The 18,997-nt window shown below is 36.7% G+C and overlaps 1 protein-coding gene across 1 annotated transcript in view; it reads right to left on the bottom strand.

Annotated features, from left to right (window-relative positions):
* CPEB3 (cytoplasmic polyadenylation element binding protein 3) overlaps positions 1-18,997 on the bottom strand; it is a 183,862-nt gene that overhangs the window by 110,323 nt on the left and 54,542 nt on the right. The window contains 1 exon segment of the mRNA XM_037497586.2: positions 4,165-4,324. Within this exon segment, the coding sequence (XP_037353483.1) occupies positions 4,165-4,324 (160 nt within the window).

The raw sequence follows: 18,997 nt of genomic DNA, 5'->3' as shown, positions 1-18,997 counted from the left end.
ATAGTTAAGAACTATAGTTTGACATCTTTAAGAAGCAAAAAATAAAATGCCTAATTTTTATTTAAATAAGGGTCTTGTGATCAGATCAAGATGCAAAGACATTCTTCTGTATACATTTAAAAAAAAAAACTAAATTTTTTCCTCTATTACTTAACTTTTCCTCTATACACTTAACATTAATTTTTATCATGGGAGAGGAGATAAGGGGAGATTTTAACACTTATTACAAGTATCTTCAGTGTTGACCTAGACTAACTACAATATGATTAGAAAACCGCTTAAGCTCTTTACTACAGTAAACAAGTTTTATTAGTTCCTGAACTTATTATTCTGTCATTTTCCACACTCATTCTCCCTTCACCCACAACCATCACGATAATAGTTAAAGTGATTTCTTATTAAATGCATTTCTAAGATAAAACATCTTAGAATTTAACTGTGAACATATTTTCACCACATTCACTTAAGTGATTCATTTTTCATGAATATGATAAACTTTTATTATATGCTCTGTATTATTCAGATATACAATTTTGGGAATCAACGTAATCTAGGAGGATTTTTTTTTTCTTTCTTTTTAAAGGGGTTTTACAGAATGACAATTTATTCTCAATAACCACTATTTATCCATGGCAAATGCAAAATTCCAATAATTTACATTTGAAAGTTTTCAACATTAGTTACAGACTATCTAGTTCCAGGGAAGTAAATATTGTAGGGATATAAGGGTCACTCAGACCAGCCAGCAGGCATACCAATACCATCTCCAAAAAAAAAAAATCATAGGTATCATTTGAGCAGTTTTTGGTGTCAGGGATTTTTTTTTTTTTTTGATCTTCACTCTGACTCTATAAAGTATGTACTCTATTTTATTGATGGACTCTGAAACTGTGAACAATTTTACTATTTCTATAGATCAATAGACAACTAAGGCAGAGTCAGAATTCAGACCCAGGTTTGAATGACTGCAAAGTCAGAAAGACAGCTATAATTTCATCTCATATACAGAGAACATAAAATATCTAAAGGGATGTTAACAAAAATAAAAATCTTTGCTATTTCGATAGTGTCTCAGGTGAGCTTTTCACTTTTCTTTTTGTCTTTTAATATACTATCTGAATTTCTTTAGTGAGCAAGAATTTTTTTTCTTAAAGAAAATTGAGCTCCAGAGAAAAATTCCAAAACAAGCATACAAAAAAACCCCAGTAACTCTGTAACTTGAGTTTGAGACCCTCAAAATAAGTGTTCCCATATTTAAGTGGGAGAAGTAAACACTGAACGTAAGAGGAAAAATCAGGAGGGAAGAGCAGGAAGTATTTTTTGACAGACTCATACAGAAGCCATATGGTAGGTTCCCTAATCTCCCACCTTTCTCTTAAAGCTCACCTAGATGTTTACATCTTTTGACCCTGAGACTCTCTCTAAGAATACTATAAAGAAAACTATGTGCAACAACTCATCCCTAGCAGTATTAACTATAACAGGAGAAAAAGCTGGACCAACTTTAACACCCAAAGGTAAGGCCTATCAATAAATTACAAAGATCAGATAAAACATGGATGTTTATTATGTAAGGTATAGAAATGAAGAATGCTTCTTGTGTTTTTAGTTATCTTTTGGTTTTTGTAATTTTCTCGATTAAAGAAAAAAAATACTATCTTTTCTTCAAAATGCTAGCATCATAACTATTATTAGCAGTAATAAGAATCAAACACATGGTGTCATAAGCCAGACCTGAAAGTCTCCCAGCTGGTAAAGGAAGGCAGGGAGCTCAAACACCCTAACCGGAAGATAATGACAAAGTAATATAATTGACCACAGGAAGTGGTCCATTCATAGGAAATCACTTTGGTGTTATAAACTAAGATGATGTAATGCAACCATACTAACCCATAAAAAAGTATGTATTAGGTGTCTTCCAACTTCCTAGTATATATTATAACTATAACATAGTGCAGAAGTTGAAAGCCCACATTTGCAAGAATAATGGAGAAACTTATACAGAGGTAGTTGAACATGCAATTAAAAAAGAGGGTTTCACAAATACAATAAGGTATTTACATTATCCTATAGTGAGGTACCCTCCTTACACTTTGCCAGTGTAAGTCTCACAAAGAACAGTTGCTTCTGCTTAAACAATATTCACAAAATTCTGGAAGTTTTTTTTGTAGACTGTAATCTAAATCCTTTCATAATTTTTTATTGTTAGAACACAGATTAAGATGAACAGTTATGCATAAAGTAGGGTTGAAGAGTTTAGAATAATGAGAAAATTTAGAATAATGGTTGAGAAGGAAGACAAGTGCAACCTTAGAAGATACTAAAAACACAAAACAGTGTGTGAATAGCACCAGCTTCTTTTTTTTTAACACCATTCTCACTTCTAAGTGAAATATACTTCAAATTACCATGTGCCTAATCTTTTAACTGAAGAAAGACATGGTAACAGTGACTAAATATAACAATGAATACAGGAGATTTTTTTTCCTACTTCTTTTTTTTTTTTATAGAGGCATGTTTTTATTTATTTATTTGTTTGTTTGTTTGTTTTGTTTATACATGCACTGGGTACAGTCAGAAGCGCAGGAGAGTGAGAGAATTCACAGAGCCAGAGCGGGGAGCAGAGCAGGCAGAAGGACCGAAGTACACTGCTGAGGGGAGCAGCGGGCGGCAGGAGGGGTCTGCACACCAAGTGAGACCCTCCTCCAGTGGCCGGGGAGCAGCCGGGGATCGAACCGGCGCAGCAGAGGCTCCGGGCAGCTTCGCAACCCAGCGCTCAACCGCTGCGCCACCGGGGAGGCCCTTTTTTCCTACTTCTGAGGGCCTTGAAATATAGCTTTTCTCAAAATTCTTTATTTTCTTTATTGTCTGTTAACTACCTTCTTTTCACTGGAAATTGAGAGAAATAGAAGAAAATCTTGAGCGTGACAAGAAAATGAACAAGTGGTTTTCTAGTCTGGCTTGAGGAAATATACATCAGGTGTTTGTGGTCAGTCACACTCTATGTAAGGACCTGGTGAGAACCAGAAGAGACCAAATTCCTCACAACTCCAGATGACACAAGGGTTCATACAAGATGGGTAGCCCTGTGGTTAACTCTTCACAGTTTATAGACATTTGGCTCCAAACCAAGTATAGTGGATATTTCCACCGATAATTTCTATTATAGTAGTTCTAAATATCATAGGGCCCCTAATGCATCCTATAACCCAAAAGACAAACTAACTGTAATAATGACTATAGGTTTATTTTATTTATTTATTTATGCACACAAGAACTGGGGTGTAGGCCAGAGGTGTGGGAGGTGGGTGAGAGGATTCGCCAGAGTAGGGAGCAGAACAGACGGACTGACTGAAATACACTGCTAAGGGGAGCAGCAGGTGAGACAGAAGAGTTCTGCGTTATGTGGGTCATCTCCCTGGCCAGGGATGGAACTCATGCTGCAGTGGCTGGTGACAGAGTGATAGTGCTGAGACTTAAACCCTTGAGCCACTTAAACCCTTGAGCCACCTGTGATAATGATTTACATCAGTTTTCATTCTGAATTTACATGGATCTAAAAACAGGAAGTCCTAATATTGCAGACTTTGGGACTTTTTGTCTTCTATTTAACCCAAAACATTTTTATATACTTTATATACTTTAATAGATTTTCCTTGTGTTTAGTATTAGAAAATTCAATGAGATACTGATTGCTCCTATGTCTGTGCAGTGATACTTGCTATAGTAGGAAAGTGATTACATCTTAACAGAATGGCACCCTCTTCTATGAAGTCTTTGGAGATTAGTTTACTAAATCTTTATTCTAGTGTACTTGGAATTAAATGAATTATCCAGAGTCAGGTGAGGATTCCAAGTGTACAAAGCTCAAAAACTTGACTTCTGATCTCATGCTATAATCACAACCTCATCTATCCAAGACATACTTCTGCCAAACATTATTGATTAAAGCAATCAACCTTGATTATCATATGATTATTGTAGCTGAACCCAGATTTTAAAAAAATGCAATTTTAAATACAATCCACAATGCTTTTACAGAAGCAAAATAAAAACAAACAAACAAAAAACAAACAAACCCCCCCCAAAAAAATCACAATTATTAAAAAGCTGATTTTTTGTTTAAAACACCAAGCAAGGAATGGACATATGAATATTCCTAACCTGCAAAATGATTCCTCCACATTATATCAGCGAAACTCATTGGTGGGCCACTGGGAGGGTAGTGTTTACCTTTCAGAGGCTCATGATCAGTCCTTATCATATCCATTAAGGAGTTCTCCAACGAGTGCAAGTTAAAAGTGTCATAGGGCCTACTCCGGTCCTAAAAATAAAAACACAGAACAACAAAACAATACATGAAATTACTTCATAAATTGATACCATATCTTTGCTTCTTGCCATGGGATTGATGACGAATCAAAGTTCCATACAGTTCTAATAACACAGTCTTTCTGTTCTTTAAGAATAATGACTAGGCAGCATTAAGTTTAATTCAAGTTTCCAAATTAATTTGAGTGCACCTTTTTCTATAATTTTTTTCACGTATATGTCCCACAACTTCCAACAGACTTTCTCTCAAATGAAGTAGAAAATAAATTCAAATGGAAGACTCAAGTGAATTAGCTTTGCCCTCTGCCCTTCACCCATTGCCTCCACTGTCAAATGAATATTCTATTCAATGGATAGAGATATTTTTTACTGAAGGAAGACCATAACTGAAAAATCTTAGTCTAAAAACTGAACCACTTTCTTGAAAAATCAAAGGGTACTATAGTTTCTATGTAATTGTACTAGACATCTTTAATATTTATTATTAATAAGTTTAATATTATCAGTAAGTTGTATTAATTAGTTTATTAAAACTAAAATGTGTCTGCAGTACTAAAATTACCTTTTGTATAGCACTCACATGAAAAACTTCAACCAAAGTAGTATTTTTGTGTTAAATTCAAAAACATTTTGAAAATAGGGAATTAATGCAAGTTCAGTGAAAAAAAAATTTCACCCAAGTTTGTGGGAGACAAATTACTTTTAGTAGCCTGAGTCTAAAAGAAAGAGAAGTTCATGATCTAACTTATTATTATAAAACAGAATTAGTTTGCTTTTGTTAAAGAAAAGCAAGATAAACATACACCTCAGCAGTCACACCAAATCAAACTAGAGGAATGACAGTATATTCAGGTTTATCCAGCCTTGAAAATGATTACTTAGCCTCTCTAAGAACAACAGAATAACAAAATGTCAAGATGAGCAAAATGAGATGCAATTGATTAAAAAAAACCTTCAGATACGGTGATTGTTTTCTACATTAAGTCAGTCCTGAACTACAGACTCTATTGCCTTGAATATAACAACACAATTTGTCATTTACTCTGTATCAGGCTAAAATGAGTAAAATCTACTTGAAGATATTTGTTTGTAAATGTGTCAGATTCTAATTTTTTTTCCTTTTGTGTTACAATTCAGCTATGGCTGTATATGAAACAAAACAAATGGAGATAATTTTTCTTCCCTCTTCCTTCCCTCCCCCACAAAAAGGATTGCGAAGCTATTTTCTTCTGGTTTCTGGAAACATGCTATTTATCTATGCAAAGAGACACAAAGGAAGGTGGCATTTCCTCAGCATTGAGAATATAGGAACAACTCAAAAGGTTCCTAAATGCAGTATGTATGCATACGGGTCCTAAGGAAGAGCCCTGAACTAAGAACCAAGCAGCAAGAGTGCTAGAAAAATTAAATCAATTGAGGACTTACAGGTACATCATGATGTACCTTTCCAGCCTGTGACTGACATCCCTCCCTTTATACAAATGAAAAAACTGAACTAGATTAACTCGAAAATCTCTTTCAGCCCTGTACATTTTTTTTTAACTCAGAGATGAGGAATTGGGTGCAGGACCCAAGTGTTTTTATTTTTTTTTAAGATTTATTTATTTGTTCATACAAGAACTGGGTACAGGTCAGAGGTGTGGGGGATGAGAGGATTCACCAGAGACAGAGTGGGGAGCAGAACAGGCAGACTGAGTGAAATACACTAATGAGGGGAGTAGCAGGCAAGTCAGGAGAGGTCTGATGTGCCATGTGGGTTGCTCCCTAGCCGGGGATCGAGCTGGTGCTGCAGTGGCTGCAGATAGCTTCATAGGTTGCATCTTTTTTATTTTTTTTTTTTGAAAAAGAAAAGTTTTTTATTATACCTCCACTTCCTTTTTTCCAATGTTATTCCTTTTTTTTAAATTTTAATTTTATTTTTATATTCCCCATACAATTGCAACCCCCTTATTTTGACCCTATTCCCTCCTTTCCCCGCCCCCCACCCCCCATTCAGTGTCTCTGGTTCATAGTTGTTTGTTGATTTTGATTTTTACTTTCTTATAGTTATTCTTTTTCCTGGTCTCTTATTGCATCTTAACCCCTTGTGCCACCATGGAGGCCCAGGACACAAGTGTTTTTAAATGCACAGATGGAAATCCTATTCGTCCACTCTCCTACCAGGTCTGGGGAATTTGAATGTTGTAACCTAGTCCCTGAATGCTAGAACTAATAGAGAGAAACATAACCAATTAAAATAAGTTTGTGACAGGTTTTTTGACAAACGAATGTATACAGTATAAAGGAAACTAAGTTACATCTACTTGCAAAAAATATACTTGTATATATGCGTATTATAATTTTAAAAATCAGATTCTATAAGGTCCTAAGTGTTTTGATACTGGACCTGCCATCTGACCAGGTATGAAGCTTGTCTTTAATTATTCCCTAAGTCCTCTGTTTTCTCACTGATAAGATGGGATTTTTACCTTTGAGGATTAGGTTGAAGTTATTTAACTATTTATTCACTCTGTTTGCCAAAGAGCAAATTTCTCAGTTTACTGCTACCCTTCCTTTTTTTTTTTTTTTTTTTTGATATTCCAAAATCTTATCCTGGTTATTTTTTTAATATTTTATTTTATATAATACTTACATCATTTTTCATTTTTGCACAATGTATGCATTTTCATTTTGGTTATATTCCCCGTACAATTGCACCCTACCCTTCCTTTTTACCTCCACCCTATTTTTTTTTCTTTTTAACACGCATCACTTATCTGTGAATAGTAGTATAAAATTTCTATGTATCACCACCAGATGGGAAAAAGACGTGGAATATTTTCTTTGATTCTCCATTTTGGTCTCCATAAAATTCATGAATATCTATCTGTCTTTTACTTAAGGTCTCTCTGCAGATCATTTGTTTTGCTTTGGGTTATCACTGGAAACTCCATTTACATAAGACATGAATTTCCAGAAATACAGGCTTATTTGTCCCCATAAGAGGTATTGTGTTCTTTGTCCAAAGGAAAAGCCAGAGGTAATAAAAGTGCTGATGAGGAGTCAAAATGACAACCTGTTTTGGCACTGACAATGCCAGAATGAACACCTACCTAGGAGACTCCTATCATACATGCACAACATGTGGAAAATTGGAAGGGGTATTTGGAGGGGTATTAATTTATCTAAACTAAAGTGTTTCCCAAACAGTTAAAATGGAGGTTCCTAGTCTCTGGCTAAAACACACTTAATCATAATTTTAAAATAAATAAATGTCCTGGGTAATTCTTATGACTGGATAGGTTTGAGAGCCACCCAGATTAGATGATTTTTCAGGTTAAGCTTTTACACCCATTAATCTGAATAGTAAAATAGAACGAAAAAGTAAGGGAAGGTACTAGAAGGAAAGTAGTAGGAAATAATAAACAAGTCTACCCTTGTTGTGGGTCAGTTTCCCAGTTTTCCAATTGATAGAGGTTAATGGCTTAGTTTATAAAAACACAAACTTCAAAATCAGACTGATTTCTGATGATTTTCAAATTCTGGTTTTGTCACTTGCTGGCATGTCACTTTGAACAAACTCTAAGCCTTGTTTATCTACAAAATGGGGACGATAATAATTCTCTCTTTATGGGTGTTTTCAGTACTAAATGACAGAATGTGCAAAGCATTTGCAGAGTGGTAGCTACTGGAATATTAGAGAGAACACAGAAATTATTGTGGTACCACCTCAGAGTACTAGGACACAGACTTAAATACCTAGAGAAGGTTCACAGATGCTAATCTAACAGACTTCACAAGAACTCAACAGATGAAAACAAATGACATGTGAAATGCATGACAGAATTTGCACAGGTTTCTCAATTAAACAAACCCGTGCTGAGAGATTTATTTTTCATTAAAATTACTTCTATCTATGCCTCAGCAATTTATGTTTTATACTATTCATCCTTTCTGTTTTACAAGTAGCAAATGCTAAAATAATGGATGAATCAGGGAGCCTGCAAGAAACAGAAAAGGAAAAAAACTTTAAAAAATGCAGTGAAATTCAACAGATATTATTCATAGAGAAAACTGGACCACACTTGATCATTCAGCAACAAAAATAACAAGTGACAACTAAGCTTTCAAGCCTTTTTTCATAAATTTTGTTTATCGATATAGGGAAAATATCTTTTAAATTTGTTTTTTATCAGGAAGTATTAAAATATTTATAAATAATGCATGTCATTATTGACTCTTTGTCTGAAGATAACCAATAACAGATGCTATCAGTTAGCTGTACAAAGAGGCAGTCCATTCACAGTTCATTAACCCTGCTTTCTTTTTTCCCCCACTTTAACATAATGTTAAGAAATTTATCAACTATAGGGCCTCCCTGGTGGCGCAAGAGTTAGGATACAACCTATGAAGCAATCCATAGCCACCGCAGCATGAGTTCAATTCCCAGGCAGCCAGGGAGCAACCCACATGGCACAGGAGACCTCTCCTGTCTCACCCGCTGCTCCTCTCAGCAGTGTACTTTGGTCAGTCTACCTGTTCTGTTCCCCACTCTGTCTCTGGTGAATCCTCTCACCTGCACCACCCCCCCCCCCCCACACACACACCTCTGGCCTGGACCCTAGCTCTTGTATGCATAAACAAATAAATCTTTAAAAGAAAAAAAAATTATCAAGTATATGTGCCTGGCACTGTTCTAAGCATTCTAAATGCACTATCTCACTACTAAATGAGGTAGGTAAATTTTACCTGCATTTTATAAGTTAAGCAATTAAATCTTGGAGAGATAAAGTAACAGCCCAAGGTTACAAGGCTAGTAAGTGACAGAGTCAGCCTCAAACCCAGTCAAATTCAGATTGTGTTCTTAAGGACTCCCATTGTAGTACCTCTGGCACTTCCTCCTATTCTCTCTCTCAGGTCTGTTTCATAAACTCCCCCTTCAAACTAATCCTCACACAATCAGAGAGAGGCCTCTTTGACTCCACCTGCCAAATAGGCAAGCTAACCTTCACTTGCCCTTGGTCAATTACCCTTGCCCAACTGACAAATAGACACAGGAAGTAGCTGATCTACCTACCAGCAGAGCCCCAGGCCTGTCTCTCCCAGTTCTAGCCCATTCACTTGACTTTCTCATGGAGAGAAATCCAAGATGTTTTTCTATACTTATTGACTTATACCCAGACATTTCATCTCCCAGGGATACACGGTAAAAGGCTGCAAGTGGCCATGAGTATATGAGGGAAAACAACTCTGGAGCCAAAAGACAAAATAAGTCATGGTGACTCCCACGTGCTAGGCACTGAGCTAACTGCTTTACAGACATGATCTTATTCCTCACCAAAACTCTGCAGGGTAAGCATTATCTCCACTTAACAGAAAACTGAGACTTACAAAGATTATGTAAGTGTTCAGTCACAAAACTGGTCAGAGAACAGGACATGAACACAAGTCTGGGACTTTTAAGTCCATGCCAGTAACGTTCCAATGCTTCTACACTGATCACTTGCCATTTGCCCCATGAACAATGGAGGTGTGTCTGGGAAGGAAGGGGTATAGACAGTATCAAAAATCAAAAGGTGGGTAAATGTTTGAAAGTGGTAGGAAAGGATAAAGGGCATCATAAAATAACATAGGAAAACAAGAGAAGGAAATCCTAAAGTGTGATTTATCACACTTCTTCAATATAACATTTCAAACATTTAACACACAAGAAAGTATTAACTTACAAAACTAGTCATTTCTGAATTTCCATCCAACTGCTCTTATTGTCTAATTAGTTTATATTACTTTATCACCACTCCCTACGTATATTATAAACACTATTTGAAGATACTGAATAGATATAACCCATTTTAAAAAGGATATTTAGTTACACAATTAATATATAAACCTATTATTTTCAAACATGCAAAAAGAATATTACAGAAAAAGCAAAAGCTTCCAATCTTGCCTTCTTGTACTCTTTTCAGACCACTTTATAAATTTGACATGTATTCTTTTACATTTAAAAATATATCAGGGCCTCCCCGGTGGCGCAGCGGTTGAGCGCTGGGTTGCGAAGCTGCCCGCAGCCTCCGCGGCGCCGGTTCGATCCCCGGCTGCTCCCAGGCCACCGGAGGAGGGTTCCACATGGCGCGCAGACCTCTCCTGCCGCCCGCTGCTCCCCTCAGCAGTGTACTTCGGTCCTTCTGCCTGCTCTGCTCCCTGCTCTGGATCTGGTGAATTCTCTCACCCTCCCGCGCTTCTGACTGTACCCAGTGCATGTATAAACAAAACAAAAACAAAATAAATAAATAAATTAAATAAATAAAGCATGCCTCTATAAAAAAAAAAAAAAAAAAAAAAATATATCAATATCAGGCCTTCCTGCCAGTGCAAGGGGTTAAAGCACCACACTATGAAGCAATCCACAGCCTTGGCAGCATGAGTTCTATCCCCAACCGGCCAGGGAGAAACCCACATGGCGAGGCAGACCTCTCCTGTCTGGTCTGCTGCTACCCTCAGCAGTGTATTTCAGTCAGTCTGCCTGTTCTCTTTCCACTCTGTCTCCGGTGAATCCTCTCACCCCCAGAATCTATGTGCCCATAGGAAATATGTTCTTTGGGCCTCCCCTGGTGGCACAGGCAGATGAGCACAGCGCTGTGAAGCTGTCTGCAGCCTCTGCAGCGCAGGTTCGATCCTGGCCAGCTGGTGAGGGTCCCACATGGCGAGCAGACCTCTCCTGTCTCGCCCACTGCTCCCCTCAGCAGTGTATTTCGTCAGTCTGCCTGCTCTGTTACCCGCTCTGTCTCTGGTGAATCCTCTCACCCTCCCGCGGATCTGGCCTGTACCCCCAGTTCTTGTATAAATAAATAAATAAATCTTTTAAAAAAAAAAGTAAATAAGTTCTTTAATGCTATTTTCCCCCTAAATATAAAAGTATGCATATTGTTCTATAACATGCTTTCTTTGACTAATAATATGCTTCTGAGATAGATCTCTCCGAAGGAATATGTTCTTGCCTATCCCCTACCCCACCATACACATATTCTGCTTACTAAGTAAATGTATAGTAACTATGATAAGAGAATCAAGTAATCACCCCAGTGTACGTTCTATAAAATAATTTCTAGTTTTGAAGATTTCCCTTCCCCCAATTTTCTCAAAATCTCTCTTCTGGCCCTTTCACTGCATCTTTTTCATGCTTGATCTACTTTGGCATGATGGTTTCTCAGAACCCTGGTTTCTACAAAGGACACCACTAATAAAACATAATGACCTATGGAACTTGCCACTCCTGAGTAAAAATCAAAGAGGCAGTATACCCAAAAGCACAACATGTAGAGATTTCAAGCACAAAATTTGCTTTAGAGTACCATAAAGAATAGACAGGATACTTAATGAGTAAATATTAAATGGGAACAGTAAATAGTAAACAGATGAACAGTAATATAAAATTTCTATGTATCACAAAGTAGAAGTCTAGGAATTTGTAGTTCTAAGTCAATTACTTGCTTTTATTTGTTAGACCTTACCAAAGTATGCAGCTCCTATAACAAATTGAACCTTACTGTAGTACAGAGTGGCCTGACATACATTTACCATAATATTAAAACCTTTCTCAAATAAAGGAAAATCTGTCATTAATCTGAAGAGAAAGGGGAAAAAATAACCTTTCAAATGTAATTTTTCACCTTATCTTCAGTAAGTATCAAACCCTTCAGTAAATGGTAAATTTTAAGCATCTCACATGAGACTATTATATTTGCAGCTCTCTGGAAAAGGTAATTCTAGACTCACCTTCAGTCAATGACAAGCAAATCCCCATTGTATGTAATATGTAACCTAGAGCTACAAAAATGAATCTCTTTTCTGTCCTAATAAAATATAATTGATCTATACTTGCTATGAATTTTAATATTCTTTAAAATTGTTGTTGAGCCCACTTACTTTTCCATGCAACAAATTCTCAAGAGCCCTTAAAATAAGCCTGAAATAAGATTAGAATATACAAGGAAGGAAACACAAAGGACTATGGTGGTGGCGGTTACCCTATGGTGACAATACCTGATGGGGAGAATCCTAATGATACTAAAAGAATAAATTATTATTTAAAAAAGATTAGAATATACAAACAAATTATGACTTCATCTTTTTCTTCTTGAAAACAACTAATTCCAACTACTTTAACCTTTATATCAGATTGCATTTTCCTTTGCTGTATAGCAGCAAACTTAGTTAACTAAGGTTCTAGAGAAATTCAAAAAAAGCAAGAGGACAGTTTTACCTGCTCTGAGAGATGCTCAAAAATTAGATAAACATGACTTGAGTGGAAGCACAACCCAGCAAATTTAACCTAGTTTCTTCCTGCTACCTGCCATCCCTAGTATTTCTTCATAGCTCTTTTTATTAGTTTGTCATGCAGGTCAGTTTATCAAAAATTGGGAAACATGGCTCTTGGAACCACCTTATTCACCTGAAATGACCCTGGATATTGAAATCAACTCTATTGGGTGAATGCCGAAGGGCACAACTAAAAGCACAAATTCCTACTGCTACCATTTCTGACTGTGGTAAACAGAGTAAAGTACATATACACTTTTAAAAAGGAGTGATTATTCAGTTTAGCTGTGCATTAGGTAAAAGGCAGAAATAAGTCAGACTTCAGGAGGATACAGAAAGTAAAAGAAGTTCTCAAGGTCAAAGGCGCAGACCTCAAGGAACTACAAAAATTAAGTTGTCCCTTTCCCTGATACTGTACACACGTGACTAGTTGATACAGCCCCACATCACTAGGTTATTAGTCAGCAGAATATTCTCGAAAGCATGTTATCAGGCATTGATTTATTAAGCATGATAATGCAGAGTGAGTATGACCTTTGCAACCAAAACTTATCTTAGAACATTATGCAAAGGGATATGTAGCTTCTCATGTTTTCTTTTTACTGATCACATGTCAAAATCTTTCCACAATACCAACTACTTCTAGGTATAGTTTTTTTGTTTGTCTGTTTGTTTTTGTTTTTTAAAATATATTCAGCTGCTTAATTTTTTTTTTCCTTTTTTTTTTAAGATTTATTTATTTATTTATACAAGCACTGGGTACAGTCAGAAGCACGGGAGAGAATTCTCTGGTGAGAGAATTCACCAGAGCCAGAGCAGGGAACAGATCAGGAAGATGATGAAGTACACTGCTGAGGGGAGCAATGGGCGGCAGGAGAGGTCTGTGCGCCACTTCTAGGTATAGTTGACTCTCCTGTGCTTCAGGTAATTAGATATAATTCAGTATGTTCTAATTACTTCTTTACATGTCTTTCATCCTCAATAAACTGAAAATTCCATGGAAGCAGAGATATGTTTTATTTCTCTGTATTCCTATCACCTAGCAGGGGGTTTGGCACATAATAGACATTCAGTAAATGCTTGCTTTGCATTTAAATCACCCTCTGACAATTTCATATTGCAAATTTTTCATTTAAAACTAATAAAGGGCTTCTAAAATACAGAGGGCAATAAAATGAAAGGAACTGGGTAATACCTGAATAAATTATACACTTATATAGTTCTCAGTCTATGGTAATGGTTACACTAATAAAAAAATTAAAGAACTACATACTTACTAGAAAGGCTAAGAAACAAGGAAAAATCCCTCAAATTCTAGATGCTGACTAGGACCTGTAACAACCAGAATTCTCATAAACTGGTGGAGGGAATGTAAAGTGGCAGAGTCACTTTGCAAAAGTTTGGGAGTTACTTATGAAGTCAAACATAGTAGCCATACAGTCTCTTCACCCCACTCATAAGTATTTACCCAAGAAAAGTAAACACACATGTGCACGCAAAAACCTGTATGTAAATGTTTATAACAACTTTATAGAATGAGTTTATTCCATAATTTCAAAAATCTGAAAACCATTTGAATGCCAATTATGTACTTTAAAGGGGTGAATGAACTTCGTGATATGTGAATTATATCTTTTTTTTTAAAGATTTATGTATGTATGTTTACAAGAACTGGGGTACGGACCAGAGTTGTGGGGGGTGAGAAGAGTCACCAGAGACAGAGTAGGGAACAGAACAGGCAGATTAACTGAAATAAACTACTGAGGAGAGCAGCAGGCAAGTCAGGAGAGGTCTGCTGCGCCATGTGGGTAGCTCCCTGGCCAGGGATCGAACTCGTGCTGCCGTGGCTACGGCTAGCTTCATAGGTTGCATCTTAACCCCTTGCACCACCAGTGAGGCCCATGAGTTATATTTCAATAAAGCTACAGGGTTTAAGTTTTTCTGAGGTTTTAACAGAAATGATGTCATTACTTGCAAATCATCTACTGCAGGTATAGGACATAAAGCCTAATAACTTTCTTGATCTGTCAATATGACTGAAGAATTCAAAGACTTGACTCTAATGGTTTTGTTCTGGAGCCATTAAAGAACACAGTAACTAAAACTGAACCAGACAGTAGTAAAGTTAAAAAGGCACCCTACTACTTCTAGTCAAATAACTAATGCCAGCCATTGTCGTAGTGTTTCATTTACATTTCTAATAATGACATTAACACTTTTCCAGAGAATTACAAGCAGTTATTAGCCATACTACAAAAAAGAGCATCTTCTCCTGCCTCCCATTGTTTCTAGTGGGTTCTTTTATACCAGAAATTTCTGTCTTATAATGAGGTACAGTGTCCTTAGAGACCCACCTCAGCCCATTTACAACCAGGGCACATTTTAAGAATGATGTGCTCCAGCATCTAACTGGAAGCATTACTGGCCCATGAAAGAGACCTATATCCACAAACACCAAGTCTGCCCTACTGCTGTTTATCTCAATTATTAATTGATTTGAACTGTTAGGTAAGGAGATACACAGCAGAAGTCACAGATTCACCAGAATCTGACAGGGGCCGCGACGTGAACGCTTCTGCTGTGGCCCCCTGTTGTCCTCTATGATCCTTTTATTTAAGAGCTGAGTAGCAAAATACAGCTGCTTTTATACAAACAGTCCTATAGCAGTGAAAGTAATAAAACAACTGAGCCAATTAAGACTAGCAGCTGTCCAGGGTTCTTCCCCCTTTCGAAACCAACAGATGATGCGATCTATGCCCAGTAAACACACAGACTAAGAGCTATATGCTACAGCTCTTCATTGTCACTCCCTAGCCACCACCAGAGATGTCACCAGGGAGGTTGTGTGTTTATTTGTAAGCAGGGCATCTGGTAAGGGTGAGAAAAAAAATTACTCCAAGTTGATGGACTAGGAGCAGAGGAAAAACAGCACATACTTTTTTCTCAGTTTTAAAATACTTTTAGTAAAAATAGAAGGGAAAACAAATAAAAAACAAACAAAACCTCTGTTCTCAACATTACTATACAATACTTACTCCAAATGAGACCAATAATAAAAATAGATTAAGTAACCTAAATAAATATAGTCATGAACTGCTTAACAACATTTGGTCAACAATGGGCCATATATATGACAGTACCCCAATAATACGCTGTGTAATGTAGCCTAGGTGTGTAGTAGGCTGTACCATCTAGGTCTGATTAATTACATTCCATGACATTTGTACAGTGATGAAATAACCTAAAGATGCGTTTCTCAGAACATATCCCCATCATTAAGTGGTGCATGACTGTATAATAAGATAGTAGCCTCAAAAGCCAAAGTTGTCTCAACCATTTATTTTAAAGATTTATTTATTTATGCATACAAGAGCTGGGGTACAGGCCAGAGGTGTTGGGGGTGAGAGGATTCACCAGAGACAGAGTGGGGAACAGAACAGGCAGATCAATGGAAATACACTGCTGATAGGAACAGCAGGCGAGTCAGGAGAGGTCTGCTGTGCCATGTGGGTCTGCTGTGCCATGCTCCCTGGTCAGCCGGGGATTGTACTAGTGCTGCAGCGGCTGCGGATAGCTTCACAATGCCTCTTAACCCCTTGCGCCACCAGGGAGGTCCTGTCTCAACCATTTTTAACTTGATTTTTGAACTTGAACAGGCTTATCCCCTTACCCCCATATGTCTAACCCATCTCTGACAAAAAGAAAATGCTGGTTATAAATAATTGCCAACCTTCAGTGGAAGGAGGGAAATGGATGAGTACATTGTTTCCCATAACAAGTCTTGTAGGATTTAGTAAGTTGTAGCTACCATATAATGGGTGATTAATATATGTCAGAGCCTATGCTAGGTACTTGGATTATTTTATTTAATATTTTTTAAAGATTTATTTATTATTTATGCATACCAGAACAGGGGTATAAGGCCAGAGGTGTGGGGGGGTGAGAGGATTCACCAGAAACAAGTGGGGAACAGAACAGACAGATCTACTGAAATACACTGCTGAGGGGAGCAGTGGCCAAGTCAGAAGTCTGCTGCGCCATGTGGGTTGCTCCCTGGCCAGAGTTGGAACTTGTGCTGCAGTGGCTACGGATAGCTTCATAGGTTGCATTTTAACCCCTTGCACCACCAAGGAGGCCCAATACATATTTTAGATTCAGAAATGAACCTTCAATTTTACAGATCACATTCAAATATTTTAATGTAATTGCATATAATAACTTAACATTATTGCATAAAATATAAAATATTTTATTTAATCTTTACAACTGTCCTATGATGTAGATATCAGAATGTCTAATTTGCAGATAAGAAACTATTAAATTCAAATATTAATACAAATCAGGTGTCCTTGAAGAAGGCTACCAAACACAAAATTGTTATGTAAGCATCCCCAAAAGAACACTTATTCTAAGTCCTTATGCTAATCTTCCCTTTAAATGTTGCCACATTTAAGCTCAACATGTTAAAGTGCCTAAAATGCAAAACATCTACATTTATTAAAATATTTAGCATTTGGAAAGTTAAAAAACTTTACTTTAAAATAAAGCTTATATCACTCTTTAAGATGCTTTAGAGATCATAAGGTAAAATATAATAATTTAGATATGGGAAGTTCTGTCAGAATTTCCAAAATGTCTCCATCACAGAATATTTTTTAAATGAACAGCTTTCTTTGTTACTTTCATTGCTAATAAAATTTTGCCAAGTATGCTAAAGTCTATTTTACTTTTTATTTATTCTACATTTGTTTATAGGGAACTTTTAAATATGCCAAGCATTAAACATAAAAAGTGATGCTTAGTTTCTAGCCACACATAGTCTCTGTCCATAAGAAGCCAGCTGTTTAGTTTAGAGATAATTACTGTATTATGAGGTGAAGGCAATGACAGAGCTAGGTGCTTAGAATTATGAAGCAAAATGATGGAGTGAGCAAAAAGGCTTCCAAAAAAAGGCCAGGGGCACAGAAACTTGCACAGAAACTTGGGTAAAGTTCTTCAATAATCCTAGAAGAATTCAAGAAGAGATTCGTCAAAAGAAATACTATAGAGGCCCTCCCTGGGCCAGGACAGCGCTATCAAGCTATCAGTGGCCACTGCAGCATAAGTTGAATCCCCAGCTCCTGCCTTGTAAAAAAAAAAAAAAAAAAAAAGATACACTATAGATTATAGGCTATAAATAGATATGACTTGTTTGTAAATACTATTAACATTAAGAATATAGCTTAGCAAACCCTTTCTCCAGGTCAGACTTAGGTTAATCTGTGAATGCACATCATTTCAGAATAATATTCTATCATTGAAGACCTTTTTTGTGTGGCTTAAATCTTATCCTTAATTTTTAAGCTTGGGGATAGGAACAAGAACATTATCATTATCTGTTTAGCTGGAGCTGTAAAATATTCACTCTTCAGTATACTAAGGCTACAAATAATATAATATTTCCTCCTATTACCTTTTGTTTATAGAGTACTCTACATCTCAAAAAGCATTTTCACACACATCAGTGCTCATCTGAACACAATTATGCTGTTCTTTAGAGCCTTACTTAGCTTGCCATACCCTACTTCAACATATCCCACAATCTTTCTCCTCTTATTAAACCAACAAAGCTATCAAAATTCTTGGAATTAAATAATTAAACTGATCAATTTTGGCTGTGTGCCCAGTACTGTTTCAACCCCTTTACATGTTTTATCTCATTTCTTCCTCCCAAACACCTATCAAAGTAAATACTATTATTAACCCATTTTACCAAAAAATAATACTGAAGGGGCCTCCCTGGTGGTGCAAGGGGTTAAGTACCAGCACTATGATGCAATTCGCAGCTACTGCAGCACAAGTTCAATTCCCAGCCAGGGAGGTGCCCCACATGGCCCAGCAGACCGCTCCCAACTCAGCCTGCTGCTCCCCTCAGCAGTGTATTTCAGTAGATTCGCCTGTTCTGCTCCCCACTCTGTCTCTAGCCTCTACCCCAGTTTTTGTATGCATAAATAAATAAATCTTTTAAAAAAAGTGAGACGTTCAAAGATAATGCCTAGGAATGCCCTTAGTAACAAGAAGTAAGAACAAACGTAAAATGTTTTTTGTTGCTTCTATACAGCAAAAGAGACATTAAACAATACAAAAAAACACCCTACTGATTAGGAGAAAATTTTTGCACTCCATACAACTGTTAAGGATTACAAAGATTACAAGGAGCTCACATGACTCAACAAAAACATAGTAAACAATCCAGTCCAAAAAAAAGGGTAAAAGAGCCTAAAAGACACTTCTCCAAAGAGAAAATGCAAATGGTCAATAGGTACATGAAAAAATGTTTAATATTATTTATAACCAGGCAACTGCAAATCAAAAAAACAATGAG

The sequence above is a fragment of the Talpa occidentalis genome, unplaced genomic scaffold (assembly GCF_014898055.3).
Source record: "Talpa occidentalis isolate TD23 unplaced genomic scaffold, MPIMG_talOcc4v2.1 talOcc4.8, whole genome shotgun sequence".
Lineage (NCBI taxonomy): Eukaryota > Metazoa > Chordata > Mammalia > Eulipotyphla > Talpidae > Talpa > Talpa occidentalis.
Note: the sequence above shows the minus strand (reverse complement) of the source record. Positions and strands in the feature narration are given on the sequence as shown.